Source organism: Aricia agestis, chromosome 9 (assembly GCF_905147365.1).
Source record: "Aricia agestis chromosome 9, ilAriAges1.1, whole genome shotgun sequence".
In the NCBI taxonomy this organism is placed as follows: Eukaryota; Metazoa; Arthropoda; class Insecta; order Lepidoptera; family Lycaenidae; genus Aricia; species Aricia agestis.
Window position 1 is genome coordinate 1,571,356 of NC_056414.1, and position 24,419 is coordinate 1,595,774.

The 24,419-nt window shown below is 37.9% G+C and overlaps 2 protein-coding genes and 1 long non-coding RNA gene across 3 annotated transcripts in view; 1 reads left to right on the forward strand and 2 right to left on the reverse strand.

Moving 5' to 3' along the window:
* The window catches only part of LOC121730160 (rho GTPase-activating protein conundrum), a 99,195-nt gene extending 87,109 nt beyond the window's left edge, over positions 1-12,086 (reverse strand). Inside the window, exon 1 of the mRNA XM_042119071.1 lies at positions 12,042-12,086. Coding sequence (XP_041975005.1) covers positions 12,042-12,071 — 30 coding nt within the window. The 5' untranslated portion in view covers positions 12,072-12,086. The remainder of the gene's footprint in view (positions 1-12,041) is intronic.
* LOC121730162 lies at positions 2,884-3,222 on the forward strand. The gene is made up of 2 exons (XR_006036071.1): positions 2,884-3,106; positions 3,143-3,222. It is a non-coding gene; the product is annotated as an uncharacterized LOC121730162 (long non-coding RNA).
* Positions 12,087-20,288: 8,202 nt separating the features above from the next.
* LOC121730191 (immunoglobulin-binding protein 1) lies at positions 20,289-23,985 on the reverse strand. Its single transcript, XM_042119131.1, has 7 exons — positions 23,805-23,985; positions 23,507-23,715; positions 22,953-23,082; positions 22,588-22,813; positions 22,134-22,281; positions 21,242-21,323; positions 20,289-20,614 (listed from the first exon to the last, which is right to left on the reverse strand). The coding sequence occupies exons 1-7, from the start codon at positions 23,919-23,921 to the stop codon at positions 20,504-20,506; spliced, it is 1,023 nt and encodes a 340-aa protein (XP_041975065.1). The 5' UTR covers positions 23,922-23,985; the 3' UTR covers positions 20,289-20,503.
* Between the last annotated feature and the right edge of the window lie 434 nt (positions 23,986-24,419).

Genomic DNA, 24,419 nt, shown 5'->3' on the forward strand with positions numbered 1-24,419 from the left:
ACGGAAATTACATTATTTGTCTTTTTTACGTAAAAAGAAAATCGATTACATCAAAGCGTTTTGAGCGTAGTTTATATTCCTCTGTCGTTGTGTTGCCGAACCGTTTGGCATTCGTTGTGTGCTCGAGGAAGTTTCGTAAATGTAAGGAAATAGCCGAGGGTCGTCGATTGTTATCTTGGATTCCTTTGTATCATTTGAACTACATAATATAACACAGGCATAAATTAACATAACGAACACTAACATGATATTTTTTACAAAATTTAAAATTGGAACGTTATCGGCTAGTGTTTTCTTCCTGAGGGTAAAACCCTATTACTAAGACTTGGATGTCTGTCCGTCTGTCTGTCTGTATGTCTCCAGGCTGTAACTCAAGAACCGCTATAGCTAGACTTCTGACACAGATTGTTTATATCAGTTGCCGCTTTATCAACAAATACTAAAAACAAAATAAATTAATTATTTAAGGGGATATATCACATACATCAAACATGATTTTTTGCTATTTTTTGCTCGATATCAATAACGGCAATACATATGCACTTGAAATTTAACTTTCCTATTGGAAAAGAGAACATTCTCTATGCAGTTTATTATGTATTTCGCTCAGGAAGGTATTGCATCCCCATTCCCCAAGCACATTATGTTGAAATACATCTGTTACGTAGTGACGAGTGTTTAAAATGCCCGCTCTGTCCGTCAGTTCATTCACAGTCGTGACCTAATGGACATTAAAGTTTTTAATTTCTTTGCAATACTTCATATATATCTATATATAATAATGTTGATTGACAGAACGGCCGTTTATAAGACTTCCTCACATAGTCAAATCTAATAACAATTTGAATGTTTCTAAAAACAACAAAACCTACAAACATGGCCGGATTCCATCCAAACGGACGTACGTACATTTTGTACTTGCGTTTTTAGAGTGTTGTCCGGCCATATATTTAAATGGACGTGTAACGTTCATCATGCACACCCTAACACAACCTTCAATCTACTAGAGTTGTCATCCAACGATCATCCCATTAATCTTGATACTTAATGTTATTAACTTATCCTTCACAAGCATCAAGATTGCCAGAACGTTAGAACCTTATCGCAGTAACATAGCTAACGTTTTCCATATTATTATTTTTACAGACATTATACAATGACAAGGTTCCACTCGAGTCAAAGTCAGTCACGTCTCATCTTAATGTTTTCGGAAGTCGAAAGTCATTAGGAGTCATCACCATAATGAAAAGCGGTCAATGACGCGAGCACCACGAATTTAATGGTGACCATAATATGTATTTGGCGGGACATCCATGCTAATATTACAATTAATGCGAAAATGTCTGTCCTTTATCTGACGTCCAAACTGCTGAAACGATTTCCTGAAATTTAGTAAGTACTTATGGAGATCTTGATTCCCGGGAAAGGATAATTTTACCCCGGAAAAATGTACTATTCTCGCGCTATAAACGAATATTAGCGCAACGGTCATCGGAGTTGCGCGCGGCATCTACTTTCTTAATTTTTTCTTCTATTTTGAGGTATTACAATAATAATAATAAAATGTTGTTACTGGAGATAACAAAAAAGCTTCGTAACCACATATTTTATGACAGGTATGATTATCTGTATATTAATACGTGAGAGAAAAAACTTTGTAACCCTTTTTACGAAAAATGGGGAAACGTAGGTGCACGAAATTTCGCACAGTTATAGTTTATATGGTGAAGGAGTGCATCGAGCTAATATTATTTTAAAATTATGCTTTTATCATATATATTTTTAACAATTAAAACGTTACACACACTACGACACTACTACTAGGAAAAATGACAGATTTTTGAGTGACAAGCCTATACATACGAATTATACTCTTTTATTTGTGGTTGAAGTCTGCTGACAACAAGTTGACAAATTGAAAATGGATTATTGTTTTTTTTATTTAGTTTTAAATACTATTAGACAATGCTTAAATGGCCAGTCTGATATCAGCTGAGTCCCAGAGAAAAGAATTGAAAAAAAACTATGATGAAGTCAATATTTTTTACAAAATATAGGTAGTAGTCCTAATGTCGTTGCAAGTAAGGTCGAATTTCGACCTTTGGGCGATCTCTAGTTTTGATGATTACTTGAATTTTGTGGCATTATATCATGTCCTAGATAATCAAACAGTGTGGTTATGTATGTTCGTGTGTATACATTTGCCTTACACTATCCGTCGTGTAACACGGGTTAGCGTGGTTTATATCCGGCCGGACTCCGGAGGCTGCACGTTTGTTTGTTATGTAAATAAAAATCGAGATCAAGAAGATAATCATATTATATACACATTACAATAAATAAAATAGTACCTAATACAGGTCTGTAGATGTCCTCTGGGCAGAACGGCTCGAGGAACCGACCGTTAGCATTGCCCTAGTGACGGCGATCCGCCCCATATTCAGAGAATGGATCAAACGCACACATGGTGCGCTATCCTTTCACCTCACGCAGATGCTGACCGGGCACGGTTGCTTCGGTCGGTATCTGTGTGAAATAGCGCGTAGTGAGGTCACCACAGAGTGCCACCACTGTGGAGAGGAACGGGACACGGCCGAGCACACCATCACGGCCTGTCCCGCCTGGGCGACACAACGCGCGGCTCTAACTGCCGCTATCGGCGAGGACGCGACTCTCCCAGCCCTCTGCAGGGCCTTGGTCGAGAGCGGAGAAAAGTGGTCTGCGGTCGAGACGTTCGCACATAGCGTCATCTCGACCAAAGAGGAGGCCGAGCGCATAAGGGAGCGAGAGGCGCACGACCACCGGCGAAGACGGCCAAGGCGAAGACGTCGCAACGGACGCGACATTCCGCCATAGCCAGGGAACTCAGGGTGACGGTATGGGGATGCCGCCACTCATTGCACTGAGTCCCCGAGAGAGTCGCGATGCGCGTTGTGTTCCTGCGCATCGCGACACAAAGAAGACGACCGGCCTATGCAAGCCCCCCATGTGGGGCCTCTGTTCGGCCTAGGGGGACAAGAAACCCCAACAGTGTGGGCCTGCTTTGGGTGAGCAGGCAAGCGCGGACGGAAGTCACGGAAGACATGTAATAGGCCCTCGCGTCTCCGTCCTGCGCGAAAGTAAGAACACGGTCGGGTTTTAGTGGGTACAGCTGCGGCCACTTACCATCTCTTCGGCCGTAGCAAGTCCCACATACCCCGGTGGTCCTTCCCCAACGCTACCGGGGATGTGTAATAGCATTTCCCGACCAAAAAAAAAAAAAAAAAAAAAAAAAAAAGGGCTGTAGATGTGATGATGTGTCATGCTAATTTCCTGCTATCGATCGGGCGAACTAAATCAGCATTATTTCAGTGAATCAATACTGTAGATACTGCATCTACTATCTAGTAAAATTACTTATCTCTTATATCCACTACTCTTACTTAGATGTACGATATGCACTTCCTGATAAAGCGCCGGATAGGATATCTACAACTTATTTGACAGATTCTCCATACTCTATCTACAATTCTCTATCATACTCTATCTGTCAAGTTAAGTGGTGGCAGGATAGCCTAACCGGCACTTATCAGGAGGTGGCGAAACAGGCCTTTACAGTTTATATTGTAGTAAAAGTACTTGTACTATTATCTATTCTGTGGTAAAAGTAAGAAAGTAATAAAAAAACGTTAAAAATAATTTATTTCAGAAGGCTATCGAAGTTGTAGTAGAACTAGACGTACGAGTAATAAAGTCATGATTCATGAAACGCAATTTCCAAACAAAAAATCAAATCACTTTCAGGGAGAAGGAAATTTTCAAGACAGAAAATAACACTTATTTGAGCATTAAATATCTAAACTAAGTATTTCGTAGACACGAGTCGAAATAATACAAATCGGTCTTTATAAATTCCCTACAAAGGAAATCATGAACAGTTTTCTTCGCGTTGTTGACTCAATATCGTGATTTCAAACAATTACAATGCGATTGTACACGCCCAGCTAATAAACAAAGATATGAAGCGTCATAGAGGAATGTTTCACGAGTAAATCATAATGGTATGCTTGTGTACTTTACATAAGAGTAAGGTTGTAAGCGAGGTCGTTCGCGCTATAGAATGTGGAGCAAAATGCAGAAAATGTGACATGGCTATGATGGCTAGATTGCAAAAAATATAGTATAGTACCATCTGCATGTTAGACCACCTAGACTAAAATTTGTCAGTAGTGTCTGTGTTACTGTTTCTCTATAATTATTATGTTGTAGTCTGAACCGAAATGCACATCGATTTCAGGCTGACTGGTGTCTTCGTGAGATAGCGCAATCGGTGCGACGTTCGAGGTATAAGAATTGCACACCGTGCCCGTAGAAATTCACGTGTACCGAACAACACGCATCGTAAAAGATTTCCATAGCTTTGTTATAATAAGCAGCTCGCAAATATTGACAAGTAATACCTCTGGTGGGTGTAATATTATATGCAGCAATGCGGTCACACCATAAACGCCATGCTGTCACGTGGACGGCGCGTGATGATGTTCACACTTCCTCGTCCCAGCCTGAATCGTTCATGAATGGTGGACTCTATTATCTGCGGACTGCGGGCTTGTGAATGAGCCCCGTTTGATTTGGATTTTAAATTTGAAGTCCAATCCGAGTCGGATCACGTATTGCAAATTTAAAAAAGGCAAGAAAAAAGTTATCCAATCTGATTAAATCGAGTTCCAGAAATTAAGTTCTGATTTTACATGGATACAGTAGAGTCTAAAAAAATAATTTTCTTTAAATACAAAACTAACTTTTGTCGTAGATTCAATTTTTACAGCACCTGAAAGCGCGAAATGGTTGCATAAATACGACACCATTTATGTTTGAATTTTTTCTTAAAAGATTAGCAGTGACAGCTTATCAGCATTTCGATTTTAGGAACTGTGGAAGGCAAACACTGTCTGCACCGTATTTTAGGTCCTAAATTTAATATTAAGTAAGGCGATATAATATCATGTACCATTGTACAGAATAGGTTAACGCTTCTAAACACAGTTTAAAGATCTAACGATACTAACTTGAAAGTGACTAATGATAGCAATTGACGTCAGCGTTCAATAAGTCATTGGTTACGGATTTTACATTGGAATATGAATATTAATGCAAAAAATATTAAGATTTATCACATTTCGTATAAATATAATTATTTAACCAACGCGGCAACGTGAAGGTAGAGTTCAAGAACACGCCAATAGCTAGAGGTCACAAAAGCTCCGCTATTTCTTTAAATTTTGAAACACCTAAAATTGAAGGAGTAAATGTTTATTTGCTTGCATCGAATGGGTCTCTACTCTCTAAGCTGTTATTGAACAAGAACGTCTTACGGTAACTTGCAGGGCTATTTTTATTTATTTATCTACTAACACATCATGTACATTTTTCATTCTAAAACAAAAATGACACAGATTATTGCACCTAATGCACATGACAATTGACAACAGTCCAATACTTTTTGTCGTGAGAAAAGGTACTAGGGGAAACTCTATATTTTGAGCATGTAGACATTGCCTGAATGACTGTTTGCAGGATTCATAAATGTAACAAAAACAATCCCGACTTACAACATTATATTATTAAAGACTACCAAGTGCTTTTCTATGACAAGCATGTGATTTATGTCATAAAATATTTAAAATAGCATCACAGGTAGTTATACAAATAAGGTACATAGCCAATAGCCATGTAAATTGCAAACAAGTATTTATTAGTTTGCGCTGTCAATACATGTTTTACATTAAAATGTGGTGTCGCATAACAAACAGAATACGTAAGATTCTTCTAGAACATAAGTATCCTCGTAATGTACCTAGTAGTAAACACGTGTCGTTGCATAATATGCTCTAATTTTCCATAGAACAACAAAGATAGAAGTAGCATACACCTCAACAACTCTATTCTTTTACAGGTATAAATAAGCAACACGTGTTATTATACCTCTTATATCTATAATTATGTCGTTACTGTTAATAAATGAAGAAAAAAAACCCCCATTATCTTACTTTTACTTACTTTTACCTTTAGAAAAGAATAAAGAGTTCGGAAACTAGCCAGCTGAATAAATTAAGTACTTTACTGCCCTATCCCCTAAAGATTCCGCCAGTGTGTAAGTGTTATAACACACACGCACCCTAACCCAGCCCTGGATTTATAAATAGGCTATATAGGCCGTGGCCTAGGAGTGGCAGCTTTAGTACATGGGGTGGCGGAAATAAAGTGGCCTACACTCATAAAAACTTTAAATCCGGCACTGCCCAAACCTAGTATGAAACCTAAACCAAAATTAGGTAAGAAAAAGGAATTTTCCTTATTGCTCCAAACCAAAATAACATAAGCACACTCTACATTGAAATGTCTTACTAAACTACATAAATGTAGATGCAAACATTACCTACCTTACCGGCAAGTCAGTATGTTTTATATGGCTAAGAGGACATTTAATTAAAAACAGAAGTGTATGGGTATGGCGTGTCCAGTAAATTATCATGCAAATATCGTCAATAAACCCGGTGGGAATAATAAGTCGGGACGTGAGGCGCTTACCGTAACCGTCCCTGTGTCGTCTGTTACGGAATGCGGACGGTGGGCAACGCAAGTTTGACAGAGGTATCATTAAAGAAGTTAAGTGTGTGCGGAATATACAAGGACTTTCTTTTTTTATTTGCGAGTGTCTAGCCGCAAGGACCAACATTTTACATGCTTGTCCGACACATGTTGGATCATCAATATTTCACGAGAAAGATTGACTACAATCAGGTGATGTGTATTTAATTGTTCTAACCAAACTCGAAACCATACTTTTTGGTTGATCCAAGGCAAACCTTATACCTATGACCTTCGAAGCCATCACTAATTCACTGAACGACGAAGGCACTAACCAAAGGCTGTTTAGATTTTACAAAATGATGTTCACACTTCGCAACTTTAAATACGAGGTGTCAGGTTACAAATGGTCCAGTATACTTGAGTGTACTGATCATTTATTTTACCTTTAACCTTAATATCGAAGACCTAAGGCTCAATCTCGGTACCTTCGAGGTAGAATAACTCTGAACACAGCGTGTGAATGCTCATGAAGGTCGGAGCGTGACATCAGAGATCTACATGATGCTGAGGGGAAATTAATTGAGATGAGGTTCAGACTATGGCGCCGAGTACCCAAGAGACTTGTTCAACTAGGGATTCATTTAGCTCATGAATATTTTGTTACTAGATGACGCCCGCAACTCCGTTGCGCCAACATTTGTTTATCGTGTGGGAACCGTACATTTTTCCGGGATAAAAAGTATCCCTTGTCCTTTCCCGGGACTCTAAGTATCTTCATACCAAATTTCAGCAAAATCGGTTCTGTGGTTTGGGCGTGAAGAGGTAACAGGCAGACAGACAGACACACAGACGGATAGACAGACAGACACACTTTCGCATTTATAATATTAGTATGGATTGGTGAGATTGTCTCATTATTGATGAGAAATAATCAAAACGCCTATGACGCTGAAAAGGTTTCAAGAAGTTGTTACGGCATCTGAAAAATTTTAAGATTTCGGAAAAAGAACTTTATGAGTGTAAGAGAATAAAATAAAAATTGGGACAAACCTAAAAATGTAACGGTTTGTCGCGTATTTTGGTTGGTACGGTGTAGCTACTAGCTCTCATGCCTAACTTGACAAGCATGGATAGGATTTCTACTTTCTGGATTATTTTTTTTATGAAATAAGGGGGCAAACGAGCAAACGGGTCACCTGATCCCATGCGGTCGCCCATGGACACTCGCAGCATCAGAAGAGCTGCAGGTGCGTTGCCGGCCTTTTAAGAGTGAATAAGGTAATAGGGGAGGGTAGGGATGGGAAGGGAAGGGAATAGGGGAGGGTAGGGAAGGGAATAGGGTAGGGGAATAGGCCTCCGGTGAACTTACTCACTCGGCGAAACACAGCGCAAGCGCTGTTTCACGCCGGTTTTCTGTGAGAACGTGGTATTTCTCCGGTCGAGCCGGCCCGTTCGTGCCGAAGCATGGCTCTCCCACGTATAAAGATAGACAATAACAGACGAACAAAGGAAATCTGTGTTAAGGTACCTCACCTCAAATCTGTCAGTATTTCTATTATGCCGGATATTATGAATCCCTTACTCATTTAAGATCATAAATAATTTTAAAGCTAAAATATATTAAGTACAAAACAACTCATTAATTCCTTATTGCCTACGTAATATATATTCGATGGGAATGTATGCAAAAAGTTGTTCCATGTCAGCTCAGTCGGGCGACGGGCATACTTTGGGAACACGTTTGTCGTTTTTGTGCCGTGTGGTTGTGGAGTGTTCGGAGTGTAATTAGTCGCGATATGAGAAGCAGCTGGTCACTGAACTGATTTTCGGTTTTTGCTGGGACTCGGGAGCATTGACTGGAAACACGTGTAACTTTGGTAGGATACAGAGTGTAGACATAATGGGGCTAGTACCTGGATGACCGAACATTGCTCGGTATAGCAAACACTCATTGACTTCGTGTTACTTAATAAATCTGCTGGTCGTTAAAACAATTAGTTGCTCACATAATAGTATTATTATTCGCCAATAGATGTCAGGAAGAGTCATATTTTTCAGTTTATCGATTATCGATAAAACACGAATAAAAAGACATTTTCTGAGAATGATTCCTAGCTAGATCGATTTATCGCCCCCGAAACCCCCTATATACTAAATTTCATGAAAATCGTTGGAGCCGATTCCGAGATTCCAATTATATAAATTATTTAGTAGAGGAGCCGTTTTGGGTCCCACATTCTGGCTTCAAGTTATAGGTCCAAAGTTGCAAACACCTTAAATGCTAAAGTGTAGACGAAAACGATAATTTCTCTTAAAAACTTACAACCGTAACGTTATAGATATTAAAAAAGGGTTTTTTTTATATCTATAAAAATAGATGCCTATGAAAAATAGCATAACAATGTAATGTTATCAGAGCATTCACTCTGATATAGACGATATATTTTGCTATCACTTTACAGTGCATTTGAAAAACAAACATGCGAGACCTTGTTCATAACATCGTAATTCGTAATCCTCTTATATTATAAAAATGTATATTATTTTATTAAAGGTCAAATAAACGTAATTTATTTGGCCTTTTTTGCTACGGCCTTTTTTAACGGCAGCAGGTAGGCTTTTGTTATTTTCACAAAACCCCTAATTATATGTCTACTTCAGTAATTATTAATTAATATTAATATTTAAATAAAATAAAAAGTTAAGGAGGTTCCCATACAAAAAACACAATTTTGGGTCTATTTTTGCTCTATAACGGTACGGAACCCTTCGTGAACGAGTCCGACTCGCACTCGGCCGATTTTTACTTTTCACTTCGCTTTTGAGACAGGATTATGAATTTTGTATTCTAATATTTCCATTGGTTCTAATACTTTAGAATCTAAGCAAAAATGTAGCGTCCAAATGTAGAGTAGGTACCTAACGGAATCAGCATGGGACGGTATCAGTTTTCTTTTTATCGGAAAAAGATAACCAATGTCGATATTCTTTACAAAATGATTTGATGATGTATTGAAAAACATTTCAAAACAACAATCACATTCAAACCTAATTCATGGATTGGAACAATAAAACAAGGAACAATAGTCGTGATAAACAAACAGTGCTATCTCTGTATCTCTTATCTGTATCTGTAAACCGGGTTTCCGACATATCAGCCCAAAACCTGCAAGGCCAAGAAATCGGGCTAGTAAAGAGAAACGATTAAAACACCGAGAAGATCATGGCCTATCAAAAAATCAGACTATTATTTTGATATAAAAGTGTCTTGCCTATTAACTAACTTTAATATAATAAATTGGAAAGTTAGAGTAAATAAAATAAATAAAATATTTTTAATTTAATTAGTTATTTTTTTCAGTTGACTGTAATTTGTTTTTGACAACCTTTAGCCTTATCCACAGCGTCAGGATTCTGCCGTCAGGACAAAATACATCGACTGCGACCAAACCGCGACCAATGAACTCCGCGGAGCTAACGAACTGTAAACTCATTACTCATTGTAATTTGTACATGATTATGACTTGTCACACTGAGAACAAGCTATAATAACTCTTTAGCTGCAAAGATACAAATTACAAACCACTGAAGTAGTTTAGCTCCTAAGCCGGGGTTCCCAATCTTTTTCAGCCTGCGGCGCACTTACGAGGATATTTTGTCACGGCGCCCTTCTCTATCTAGATTCTAGATATTACAAAAATATACTTTTAATTATTATAGTTAGGTTAAGCAAGTAAATAATAATAAACAAATATTTAATCATCTACCTGCTTTGTTTTATTCATAATAGTTATTATAATTTTATTTTATAATTTTTGTGGTTATGGATAGTGATGGAGGATCGACTCACGGCGACTCTTGCTTTTCAACGGCGCATCAGAGCGCCGCGGCGCACAGTTTGGGAACCCCTGTCCTAAGCTATAACTCACATCGGGAATACTAAATATTTAACCGACGATAACAATAAGAGATGTATCGATAATAATATAATAATTATTGTTTGTAAGTTCGTCATTTAAAATATTGTAGAATCATCACTAATTAATAATACTATGTGCTACTCACGTGCTACTAGATGACGCTTGTAACTCCTATGCGCTAGAATTCGATTATCGCGCGGGAACCGTACATTTTTCCGGGATGAGAGTATCCTATGTCCTTTCTCGGGATTCAAAGTATCTCCATACCAAATTTCAGCAAAATTGGGTCAGAGGTTTGGGCGTGAGCAGGTCACAGATAGACACACTTTCGCGTTTATAATATTGAGTATGGATTTATTGTAATTATGTATTATGAAAACAATCTCTAACTTTAAATGTATCCGATGCCTGATTAATGGAGCACTACCATATCCTACAGTGTCTAATCTACATGAGAACGTGTGGCGTTATAATAAATTATTAAATACAGTCTAGTCGTCGTGATCAAGATTGATTATTCTGCAATACTCAAACTGGATTCCAACTTGCAATTCGGTTCACAGGCGGAGGCAGCAAAAAAGGAGGTAAAAAGATACCGCGTACAACCAAGTACCAAATACCAATTATAGGTAGGTTTTATTCTGACTAATAAAGGCTAGCTTATTAAAGTTTGATATTAACAATCGTGATTACTACTCTTACGATGTTATGATCACAATCTGTTGCTAAAATTAATTAGGTACCTATGTAGTAAGCACTAAGCCGTGAGCTGAGTGGTGATTGGTGGTGGTTGCAAAAATTAATTTAGTGAGCACGAATTGGTTTGGACAGAACAATGAAGATAATTGTCCGACAAGACAGATGATCTATGCGTCAGATCGGCATGTAGAATTTCGGATCATTCTTGCATCTGGGTTACGATAACGATAGCAGTGTAATAGATAGCTCTTCTGTACTGCGCACACACAACGGACGGAACGGAACAATTACCTAACTCATTGTGGTGAACTGTTTATAGCTTTCAGATACCAGCGAGCGAAATTATTGCCAAAAGGGATTTTATACGTGGGAGATCCATGCTTCGGCACAAATGGACCGGCTCGACCGGAGAAATACCACGTTCTCACATAAAACCGGCGTGAAACAGCGCTTGCGCTGTGTTTCGCTTTGGCACAAATGGACCGGCTCGACCGGAGAAATATCACGTTCTCACAGAAAACCGGCGTGAAACAGCGCTTGCGCTGTGTTTCGCGAGTGAGCTTACCGGAGGCCCAATATCCCCCCCTACCCTCTTCCCTACCCTCGCCTTTTATCCTATTCCCTCTTAAAAGGCTGGCAACGTACCTGCAGCTCTTCTGATGCTGCGAGTGTCCATGGGCGACGGAAGTTGCTTTCCATCAGGTAACCCATTTGCTCGTTTAATAAAAAATCATATATCCCTTTATATATATGACACTTATTTCATTAAAAAAAAGTTCTGCGGAACATAAGTCTTTCATACTCTCCGTCTCCTAAAATTAAAGAAGTGCTAAGGCTAACTACTCTCACCTTCAAATCTTCTTCCTCGCACTGCAGCATCACAACATAAGTCACAATAACAAACGAGTAGTCGTCAACAGCAGCGCTGTGGCACTGCACGAAGATATTTCACGTGAGAAGATAACGGATCTCTAATCTTCCTGACTCCGCACAAGGTCGGTGTAATTGGCCAATGTTTAGCAATCTCCAATATATCGAGATCCATATCGAGATCTCCACTTATTTTTAAAGTATTGTCAGAGACATTGATTCATAGGTACGTTACTTATTTGGATTATCCTTCGAAACTCGAAACAATATTAGCCGCGATCCGTCGGTTTTATTAAGCGGTTATTTAACCCAACCAAATTGCGTAGGTCCACAAACTGTCTACGAAACTATTTATCTGATGGCTCAAGACACGGAGAAACACAATCGCAGAGTTTGTCCAAACGCCGCTCACTTTTCAGATTTGTTTTTTCCGTCACTTCTCACTATGTAAACTAGAATTATTTGTTTGGCATCGGCACAGCTCATCCCAGTGGCAGTTGCTATCGATTGTCTAACACTGAATGGCAAATGTAATAAAAACACGATGGTGACAAATCAAAACCACAAGCGGAAAACCCGACGGCAATAAATGTGATCGGCCATGAAGATTTTAACACCGGTTCTCCATACTAAAACACCATTTAGCAATGGCCATAGACTCAGCACAGAATTTATAAATACATATGCCGTATAGGCCGCGGCCTAGGGGCGGCATGCGGCAGCGACTTAGGGGAGTTAGGGGGGCGACGGAAATAAAATGCCTACACTCATAAAAATATAAATCCGGCACTGCTAAGACTTCTGAAGCGTCCACTACCTACTACAACACCTAGATATTATACCCATGGTATTATTCCACTCAATAACGGACGTATCGATACAACTACCGGAGGCCCAATCCCCTACCCTATTCCCTTTCCTACCCTCCCCTATTCCCTTCCCTTCCCATCCCTACCCTCCCCTATTACCCTATTCCCTCTTCAAAAGCCGGCAACGCACCTGCAGCTCTTCTGATGCTGCGATTGTCCATGGGCGACGGAAGTTGCTTTCCATCAGGTGACCCGTTTGCTCGTTTGCCCCCTTATTTCATTAAAAAAAAAAAAAACTACCGTCTAGGCTGCCTTCACATTCTCGCGAGTAGTGCAGCAGCCGCGCGACTTCTATTCTAAAACGAGCCGCGCGGCCAGCCTTCAACAAATTTTATCTGCCTAAGCATGTAACAACCTGGCAGCAAACAGATGTTCTTAAATATTGATCAATACCACGCTTGGAAATTAAACTACAGTATCTGTGCGAGCGAACATTTTGCTTGAAAATGTGTAGTTTGCTAACAATATAATATTACCTAATGCATTAGAATTTAGATCGTTTTTCCTACCCTAAAACCGACTTGCTTCGTTTCATAGAAATACTTGACTACGACTAGATAGAAATATTCGAAATACAAGATTGTCTCGACCTATCAGATTTACGACAATCATGAGGTAGGTAACAATACAGGGTGTAAGAAAACTAAGTGATAATACTTTAGGGTTTGTATGTGTCCGTTATATAGAGTTCACTGTGAAAGTAGCAGCACTGAAAGAGCAAATTCTTTTAATGATTTATATGGGTAAGCGCCCGAGCGTCATTAAATTTCATACAAAAGTTTAAACAAGTTATCCTTTCAGTGCTACTACTTTCACGGTGAACTCTACACAGGGGACTCATACACACCCTAAAGTATTATCACTTAGTTTTGTTACACCTTGTATAGAGCTGTGGATGTGGTGAAACCGTTTCCTGTCGGTCCGTCAGCCGCACATTATGTTTCCCGGTATGGATTGCTTTCTAGGATGTTGTCTTACCATAATTCCACTAAATGCCATACAATTATTTCTACCGGAGATAAAGAGACTTCTAGAATGTTTTTGATACTTTAATGTTACTTATAATAATATAACTCGACACTCGCAGCATCAAAAGAGCTGCAGGTGCGTTGCCGGCCTTTTAAGAGGGAATAGGGTAATAGAGGAGGGTAGGGAAGGGAAAAGGGTAGGGGATTAGGCCTCCGGTAAACTCACTCACTAGGTGAAACACAGCGCTAGCGCTGTTTCACACCAGTTTTCTGTGAGCCCGTGGTATTTCTCCGGTCGAGCTGGCCCATTCGTGCCGAAGCATGGCTCTCCCGCGTCAAAAAATTTTACATATTTGGTTTAAGACTAGGTATCTAAATATACAGGTCCTAACAGCGATAACATGTAGAGTTATATTTATAATAAGAAAGATTATTACAGATAGACCTCAACATAGCGCTATTTTGACCTATCAGTTCTTCGATAAAATCTTTGTCTGTTCGTCAATAGATTTTACCTCCAATTGTCCAGGATACTGTGGGCAGTCGGCACACTTTGAGAGAAACCTGCCGGCCCAGTAATTACGAGATGCAAATCGCTAACGGTGCGCCACATTATACTGTGGACAATCATGTAAGGACTTTAGAGCTCACGATACGATGTCTTCTACGATAATGTCGTATTCTCCTGGAAATTGTCGTGTCGTTAACAGTTAACAAAAAGTTATAAAGGCAAAGACTCAAGAAAATCTGTAAGTCTTAATAAGATTTCCCTAAATAAAATAAAGTACCTAAGCATTTACTTCAGACGCTTAGGCAGCTCTGCGGGGCTAAAATGGTCGCTTTGAAGAATCATGATATGAATCACAATATGATTCATTTTTCTAAAATCGCAAAATGCAACTCTGCTTGCAATTCATTTCTGAATTTTTGTACTAATTTGACATTTGTCAGTTTGGCAGTTTTGACAATTCATTTGCTGAATTGATTGAGAGGAATTACTAAATGTGACCATTTTAGCCCCGCTGGATTTATGTATAGGCATGAATTAAGGCAATGGGGATTGTCCATTTTTTTTTTTTTGCTCATTACAAAAACATTTCGAGGAATAAGGTCAGTGAAGGCGTTAAATTAGCAATAACTTCGACCAACGTTACGATTCGAACTTTTGGTAAGCTTCTCGTATCAGCTTTCACATAATGAGAACTTACATTTGACGAACCAGCCATTATAAACAAGATTGAAAGGAAATTTAAAACATATGCAGAGGTCAATTGGCGGCCGATGATGACGTCAGAGCGAAACTTTAAAAATTTATTGAGAAAAAACTAGCCAATGAATTTCAAAATTATTTCATTTATATTCTTAAAATACTCTATTTTAACGAAAAAAAAAAAAAAGTACATGTGTTTTTTTTTTGCACAATGCCCATTGCCGCTGCGTCCGGCGTCCTAGGATGGCGGTAGAGTTCGTATAATTTTATTATATAATTTTATATTTATATATATCCTATAATTTTATTATTAGTATTATAATTATATTATTCATAAAAAAATATAATATATCCGACCCTGCGCTTAGATAGCGACATGAATTAGCGTCAGTGAATAATGAGGCTCAAAACATGAAACAATTGTTTTAGCCTAGAGCCCAATACTCTCTACATTATAGAGCACAGTATACAACACCAACTTAATTTAAGACCGCAACTTCTTCAAAAACCAGGAGCAGTAATATGAATATCGTATCGTGTGGTGTAAAATAATTTAAAGTTTCTAAAATGCAATTAAGTCTTACACCTGGCACTTGGCAGTGCCGCAGTGACGACAATCAACATCATTCCCCGACGACCGCTACCGGGATGTTAGTACTTTCAATGTCCTAGGACCTAGTGCTACTTACGGTTTCTTACTACATAGTACATTATAGTGACTTTAGAGTTATCCTCTGACAGTTTTCTATGCCTCCGAGCAACCACATAAGGATCACTGTTAAAGTAACTACGAGGAGATAATATGAAGAGAATCACTAGGTATAAACGCACTTCTCTTAAACTCTACCTTATTTTAGTTTTAAAGTCTTCTTTTTACGTCAGAGAGTGTATGTCTGCAGAGTAGACTGCAGCGAACATCTGACACTGTCTCTCCTGCTGACGTGCAGAGGGGGCATCAGCAGAATATGCATGCGATGATATTGAGAGTCTGAGAGAGGATCGATTTCTTCAAGTTTACGAAGTACTTAGTTCGTGGAAAATAAAACGAAAATTATCAATCTTATCGTGTTGTAAAATTATCACTACACGAAACACAATCATAGAGCAAACAAAAATAGGTACTTACCTAAAACACTATTAATGACAAAACACACCTACCTAAATACCACAATATTACGTACTTATACACTAGTCTAGTCCTCATGATATAAACAAACAATATTCTGAGATAAAAAGTATCCTTATGTCCTACCCCGGGACTCAGTATATCCAGTAGTTTGGGCGTGAAGAGCAAACAGACAGACAGACACACTTTCGCATTTATAATATTAGTATGGATGTCGCCTCCACGTTGCCCATGAAATGATAGGACAGATTTGCAATGTTTTATGTTGGTTTCTATCATGATTAGCCCAAGTAGAGACGAGCCTTACATTTCGAACTTAGTTAATCCAGAATTCCCTGTGCTCAGTGTGGCGGGGCAAAAAGTAAATTTGCCGTGGTCAAAAAATATTTCGCGAGGCCCCCTGATTAATGACGCAAGAGGACGAATTTTGTATGATATCTATTATCTACCTACTATTTTTTTATTTATAAACTCTTTGATAAATAACAATTTTGGTAAGTATCAAAACTCGTAGATCCTAAAAAAATCTTTGTGGTCCAAGAGAGGCCTTAGGCAGCGTCCAACACTGCCCATGCCTTACTCCACCTAGCCTTGCCTGTGCTATAAAGCAATCAGACAATAAGCATCGAGTAGGCTTTATTTTTATAGGTCCCATGTTGATTTATGCGTCTTCTCCTCGCTAGTAGAACCGATAAAACCTGTTAGATTAGACGTCATCGATAAAGTAACCCCTACCTAATATCACGAGCGGAAGAGGCGCGGTTTCCGCACGCGGCACTCGCAATGTCGCCATAAAAAGTGTAAGAAACTCGCTGCGGCCTACATCGTGATGTATAGCCGCCATGGCCGCTCTATGGCGCACGATTCTGATAGATCGAATAACGCTTCGAATTGTTAATTTTAGTTTGTTAAAAGTATTAACACGCACCCTAAGGAATATTCATACAACAATCCAGTGACACAATTAGTGAGCTTTTCTTACGCACAGTGCAGTTGCAACTTGCATTATACATGGCATTAATATTAGGTGCATCAGCTGCTAAATTGGCTTAATTTGACAGATAAATAGGAGATCGTCTTCTTCCCGCATCAAATATTAACCGTCTAGCAAATAAATACAATAGCACTTTATTTTGGTCGCGTTACAGGTACTTACATTTTTTTGTTCAATATGAATTGACTAGTTGCCCCATTACCTCAATGAGTTGCCCACTTACTAATTTCATATCTCATAGTGACACACGTAAACCTAACTTTGCTTTCGTTTTTCGCATTAATTTGTCAAAAGTGGATTACCACATATTATATAAATGATTATGATGATGTAATAGCACACGTGGCACTTTCATTTTCGCAAGCGCCTCCGGGCGAGAAAGCTAGTCTACTAGTTAAAAGTTGCACTCGATAATTTCGATAGCAAAGATATTTTATATGTATGGAATTTTATATACTTAAGGCATCGCAAGTGCTTATCACTTGGCGGCGGCTTATGTATGTAAAATCTCATACTTTGTTTGATTTCTAAATTCGCTGTCGAAATTATCGAAGAAAACTTATCTTAGTACCAACTAGGTAGTTGATGCCCGCAATCCCGTTGCGCAAAAATTAAGATGAGAAGTATCCTTTGTCCTTTCGAACCGGTGGTAGGCATCATGTAGATGAGTTAGATCAACGTTCTGAAAGTATTTTCTTAAAATCTATTCAGAAATAAAACAATTTTTATTTTATTTTTATTACCAAATTTCAGAAAAATCGGTTCAGCGGTTTGGGTGTGAAGAGCGATAAATATATAAATGCGAAGACATACTTTCGCATTTATAATATTAGTATGGATAGATGTTATGTGCTATAAAACCTATTCACCTACAAAACCTGTCGCAAAAGCATGTTATTTCCGTAAACAAACCTACGGCAATAGCGTGTGCTATGAATGTTAAGTACCTAATAGAATAACCGCCGGAACACTCGGTGTGCCACATTTTTACTACTAAAGTAAAAAAATATTAAGTAGCCGCGTAAAATTTAGATCGGTCGACAAAAATTAAGACGTTAGACGTGATTTGACTTTAGGACTGAGCGCGGGGCTTGTATTCAAGCACAATTAGTTTCCTTAAGAGGATACGCCAGGGGCGAGAGAAATTGAAAATAGGTATTTGAAAATGTATTGCTGTCTCACCAATCTCAAGTCTCCCACCGCAGAGCGCGATAGAGACAATACGACAAAAGTTCTAAAAAAAGAACAGAAAATCTTCGATTCGTTGTCCGCTGATTCCTTCTCCAAAACTTAACCGATTTAAGTACTTTTTTCATTAAGAATTAAAGCAAGGCTTGAGCTGTGTTCCTATGTTTTATTTTTTTTGTATATTTTAGCCAGTTTTGTTTTCTGGGTGTTTGAACACAGAGGAAAATCTTGGCATTTTTTTGGGTTTTTGGACGTTTTTACCTTTTTTAATAATAATAATATGAAAAAAAAGAAAACATAGGGACATGCTAATAGCGGCCATAGATATTCAGGAAAAAAAATCATAACTCTACCGGCATTATCCAGGGAGGAAACAGGGGACAGCGTTTGTATGGAAAAACGGCGGTGTGGATTCCTATTAAACAATATAATAAAATACTTAACAATAATAACGAGTTAAAGTTAACCCTTAGATGCTAAATTATCGTGCCTTATCTTTAAAAGCACTCATAAATTATACCTATATTTGATCCAGGGCTAGCTTTAAGCCGCAAGTGGGCCTCAGGGTTTAAAAAGTTTTTTGATTCCTATAGGCCAGCTATCTCCAACCCGCGGCCCGCCGGGTCAGTATTTGTGGCCCGCGTGATGTTAAACCATTTTGAAATTGACGCCCACCAGTAAAATATGTAAAGTCGTCGTGAAAGTCGTGATTTTTTTTTCATCTTTTAATCATTTTCAAAATTAATGTTAAAAAATAATGTTCTTCAAGAACATTATTTTTTAACCCAAAAAAAAATGTTGCGGCCCGCGACACCAAGACCAAAACATGTTTGTGGTCCGCAAGAAAAAAAATGTTGGGGACCACTGCTATAGGCTATAACCCTAAGGGCGCCATCAGACGTGCGCGTTTTCTATAGCGTATGGGAAAACACGCGCGCAGCACGCGCTGAACCCGCGTAGAGGCCGCGCGCGCGTTTTCCCATACGCTATAGTACCACCCGCGCAGAACACGCGCACGTGATCGCGCCCTAAGAGCTTTAGTGTTCCTTTCTTGAAACGTTACGCCTAATCTAAGAAATACAACTTTTTGGTGCACCGTGCAGAGCACGGAACTAGTTTATCTTACGGTTCTTAATTTAAGGAAAATAAAACATCATAATATTACAAAGATGACTTTATTCATCTGTTTGTATATATACATAAATATTAAATACAACGAAACTACGTTCTTCATTCTCATAGAAACATGATGGAGTGTAATCGCGCACAACACAAAGATCTCTAGGGAAATTCGTTCGGCCAGTCTCTGTTTTGGAGCGAGAATGCTATTGGTATATCGGCGACCACACAGGTCGTTATGTTATTAAACAGTTAGCAGTAAACATATGTACAAATTTTCCCTTAGATTCGACAAGCGAAGAGAGCAGTCGCACTACTTCGACGTAAAGGGTCCATCCACATATTACGTCACAGCTTACAGAATCATACCAATTTAAGAATTAAGAAATCATGTTAAGGCTGCGTTTCCACCAGATAGAGCTGAACGGAGCTATGTTGCGAGGAATGTGTTTTTGATAACCAATAGCATCGCCGCGCTCTATCTTTCTTTATATAAGCGTTTCTATTGGTTTTCAAAAACACATTCCTCGCAACACAGCTCCGCTCAGCTCTGGTGGAAAGGCAGCCTAATGGTAGGTGGTTAAAAATATCGTAACATATAGTGGGAGGTTTAAAATTGAATGTACTGCCTCTGCAATGTCTTTACATTTAAGAAATGGCTATATTTGTTTACAAACATACATACACTTTACTATTTTTTTATTAACAATGTTGTAATCAACTTGAACTAAATATTATAATATGTAATTAAAATTAAAATAAAGTTTTATTTTTCAAAATATTTGCACGTCGAGATGTATCCGACAAAACACGAGTGCTATTTCACATTGTACCATATTATTGTCAATACCATAATTTTGCAAATAAACGTTCTTAAATTTTTCTTATTCTTAAAAAAATAAAAATTTTGTGACGTAATATTTGGATGGATGGATGCACACAACGCCGTCGCCGCTGCGGTGTTCGCTCAGCTGCGGTTGTGCCTGTTCCCCCAGCCGCGGCGGTGGTCGTCCTTATACTCGTCCATGCTGCGTTGCCGCTGACGCTCCTCCTCATCGTCGTCTTCTACAAGCCGCTCCTGTGGCAAAATGCACGTTAAATGCTAAAGTTGGGAAAGATCTTATTACTAAAGACCGCAACGCAACTGCAGCTCTTCTGATGTCGCGAGTGTCCATGGGCGGCGGTAGTTGCTTTCCATCGGGTGACCCTTTTGCTAGTTTGCCCCCTTATTTTGTGTAAAAAAACTAACCAAAGGCTAAGAAAAACATCAAAAGGTTGTCTATGCTCAGTTTTTGATATTCTGTTACAACAGTTTATTTTTTATGTAGTGTGTAAAATTATGACTACGAAAGTTTCATAAGCGAGAAACGTATTTTGTAGCTACTTAGCAAAAAACCTATATATAATATCTATATCATACGTAAAAAATAAACAGATAATTAACAGCAAGCAAGTTATTACGATTTACGAAAATAGCGCCTTACGAAATATAAAAGCACTACACGCAACATTTTCATTGCGTATTTATTGTCACAGGGAAATAATAGTCTGAAAGATATTATAATATTGTTCATTATTCACTGATTCTTATCAGAAAGTATTAGAACAACAAACTTATCAGTAATATTAAATACTAGAATTAGATGGTAGTAGTATAAAAATACCACTATATTTGGTACAAGGTAATAAAATGTATGTGAGTTACCTTTCTAATTTGGTCGGCTTCATCTCTGTCCGCTTCACTGCTTTGTATGGTGGTGTGAGGGATGTTCGCCGCCGACGGAAATCTACACAAAACGACCATGTTATAAAGTTTGAGACCCACTGTACAGAATGAGACATCATTCTAACAGTAAATTCGTAAAACATTTATCCCTTTACGAATAAATAGATAAGTTACAGTGTTCTTAGGGGTTTTTTTTTTTTTTTTTTTTTTTTTTTATTATAAAATTGGGGCCGTCTATAGACTGTTCGTCCATATCTTTTTTTTGTTATTTAATTAATTTTTTTTTTTTTTTGTTCTTAGGGGTGTTGTAGTTTGTCCTTGTTTTAAAGTAAATTTTGTAACATAATATCAGAGACAAAGTATTTTATAACTATAAGCTATGTAAACTTTGTGGATATTTTTATTCATAATGAAAGATAATTTAGGTTAACCCATCAATCCCCAAGCAGCACCTGGCTGCCACATAACAATTGAAAATCTATTGTGTCTGCGATTCCCACGATCGAGGTATTACTAATTTGGTTCTTAACATTTATATAAATATTTGTAACAAGCATTTGCAGACAAACCCTTGTCAGTTGTCTATATTTTATTTATTTATTGTTAATGATCTAGCGGCATTTAGCTGATATTGACCATATCATACAGTGTTGTAATTCACACACTCGTTATTAATTTCTTTTGCAGGACTTATTTGTCATCAACCATTTGTCAAGTCTATTTTTAAAGCTGTTAACAGTTGGCATATAACATATACCCATTTTAACATATAACCACCCAAGTTAACATATACCCATTAAACAATCTCAAATCAAACACAATAATTTTAAAAGTTGATTACAGTTGAAATTTATAGGCTGTTAATACTCACGTTCCCTCCCTGACTCTTTTATCGTAAAACTCCTCCACTGTCATAGTGGGGAGTGCGGGGTAGCCTTGTCCGTACACCGCCTTCTGTAAGGCATCGCGCGTGATGATCACCGGCTTGAGCGGCGCGATCTCACGTTTCGGCTTCGGCTCTGGAATATGACACAAGTTTTTTTTATTAGGTGACAATGAGCAACTTTGGAAATTTTCGAATATCAAGCACAATTAGTCATGACTCATGACACAAATTATATTATTGTTTTTAAAAATAAAATCTTTAAAATTATGTATATTATTAATTTTTAAATACCATATGTAAACTAACGTCAGCACTAAAAACTTTTAACAAATTTTACTGCTACAATAATTATTGCAGAACTAATTTCTACACAAGATAAAAAATATTAGCAACACAAAATTTTTACAAGCAAAATGTACTTGTCAAATGACAGGCATACCTCCACCATGTTTAGACATGTACTCCAGTAAAGGTTTCTCCTCTTCAATGCTGTTCAGCTCATCAAGAGCTTGATTCACATAGTTCAGTAGCAGCGTAGTGAAGTAATTTCGCTTGGTCTCGTCATCTGCGTTGGGAGATTCCATGGCTTTTGTCAGTGTGCTCAATTTTTCCTTTAACTCTTTCGTCTGTTTATACCTCTTTATTTTAGCTTCTCTAGAGGATACCTGGAATTTTAAAAAATCCAATATGAGAAATATTAGTGAGGGTGACGTTATAGGAAGTAGGAACTATCGTTTAACCTAGCAATAGGAAATAATTATCTTGAAATACAACAGACAAACAAAGCAACAAGACTTTTCCTACCATAGCTGTTATTTTGTCTGCATTTGTTTGTGGTATGTTACTACTGCTTTGTTTGTCGTCATTCTCTTCTGCAGCTTTTGGTATTTCCACATCTGTCACACCATAGTCTTTACATCTTTGTAAAAAGTCTCTGAAAATTACAAAGTATCTAATGAGATGCATGTTTTAAAAAAAAGGAATAAACACACTAAACGACACTTTACTAAGATCATGTTTCAATGTTAGATAAACCACATGACTACATAATTATGTTGGAAATGTTATAATAAATCGAATATCATAGAAATAGCAACTAAAATTATATCAGAATATCCTGACCAATGATATTCTATGTTACTAACGTAACTAGATTGGAAGTTTACGGTAGCAACGCGTTGCCACTTCGAAGATGCCTGCAGGCATATCTCACATACATAATGACATAACGAATATATGACTTGACATTGTCTTTTGAACAAAAAAGTGGTTACGCATTTCTGAGAATCTTTTGTAAGACATTGCTACTCTAGTATTTTAGAAACTCATTGATCCTGACAGTTAATTACATCACTTACCTAAAGTATATTTCTGCAATATGAATCACATCTTTTCTTGGTTGTCCACATAACTTCAGGTTCAAGGTGCCCAACAGAGCCGGTAACAAGAGATACTCGAGTGTATCTGTGGGTAATTCATCCAGTGACTCGTTTCTACTAAAAACTCCGGCTAACGAGACTAGGTTAGTTGCTTTTTCGAACTTTGAAATTGCCAATTTGATAGTCATCTGGAACGTAAGAAACACGATATTTCTTACCACGGCACTGAGAATTTGTCAAAAATATAGTTGAGAAACTGCGATCAAGTTAAAAATACCTGCACAGCATCACTGTTTGTTGCTTCTTTACCATTTTCAATCTTATCAAAAAGTTTCATAGCGTCGTTAAAAACCTTTCTCAAAGGCTCTTCTTCGGTGGATTTAGAATTGGCCATTGTATTTGTATACTTTTGCAACAAGTTTTTAAAATAACAATACCTACCCAAAATTATATTTTGATAAATTTCTTGTATTGTTTTGACTTTTGTGCAAGTCAGAATTCAGAAAAATTTGACACATGACAGTGATATTGACAATTCGCTGACAGTGACATTATTTTTTTAATATGGCATAAATAACCTTGGACAATTACGCCTCCATGACCTAGTCTAGTGGTTCAAAACTTTTCTCTTGTCTCGAGATCGTGGGTTCGATTCACGCGTCATAAAATTTTTATTTAAATGTTCAATCAGGAATCAGGATAATCCAGGCTGGTCACGTAATTGTCTGACAAGAATGATGATTTAAATGTTGATGTGATCAAGAATGTCTGATATTTTGCACCATAATTTACTCCTGCCTAGTTGGCCGGTTTCAATGACACGGGCCACCGTCACCGAAAGCGGCGTAAGGACCATTTCAATAAACCATTCCAAGTCTCAAATAAAATACAG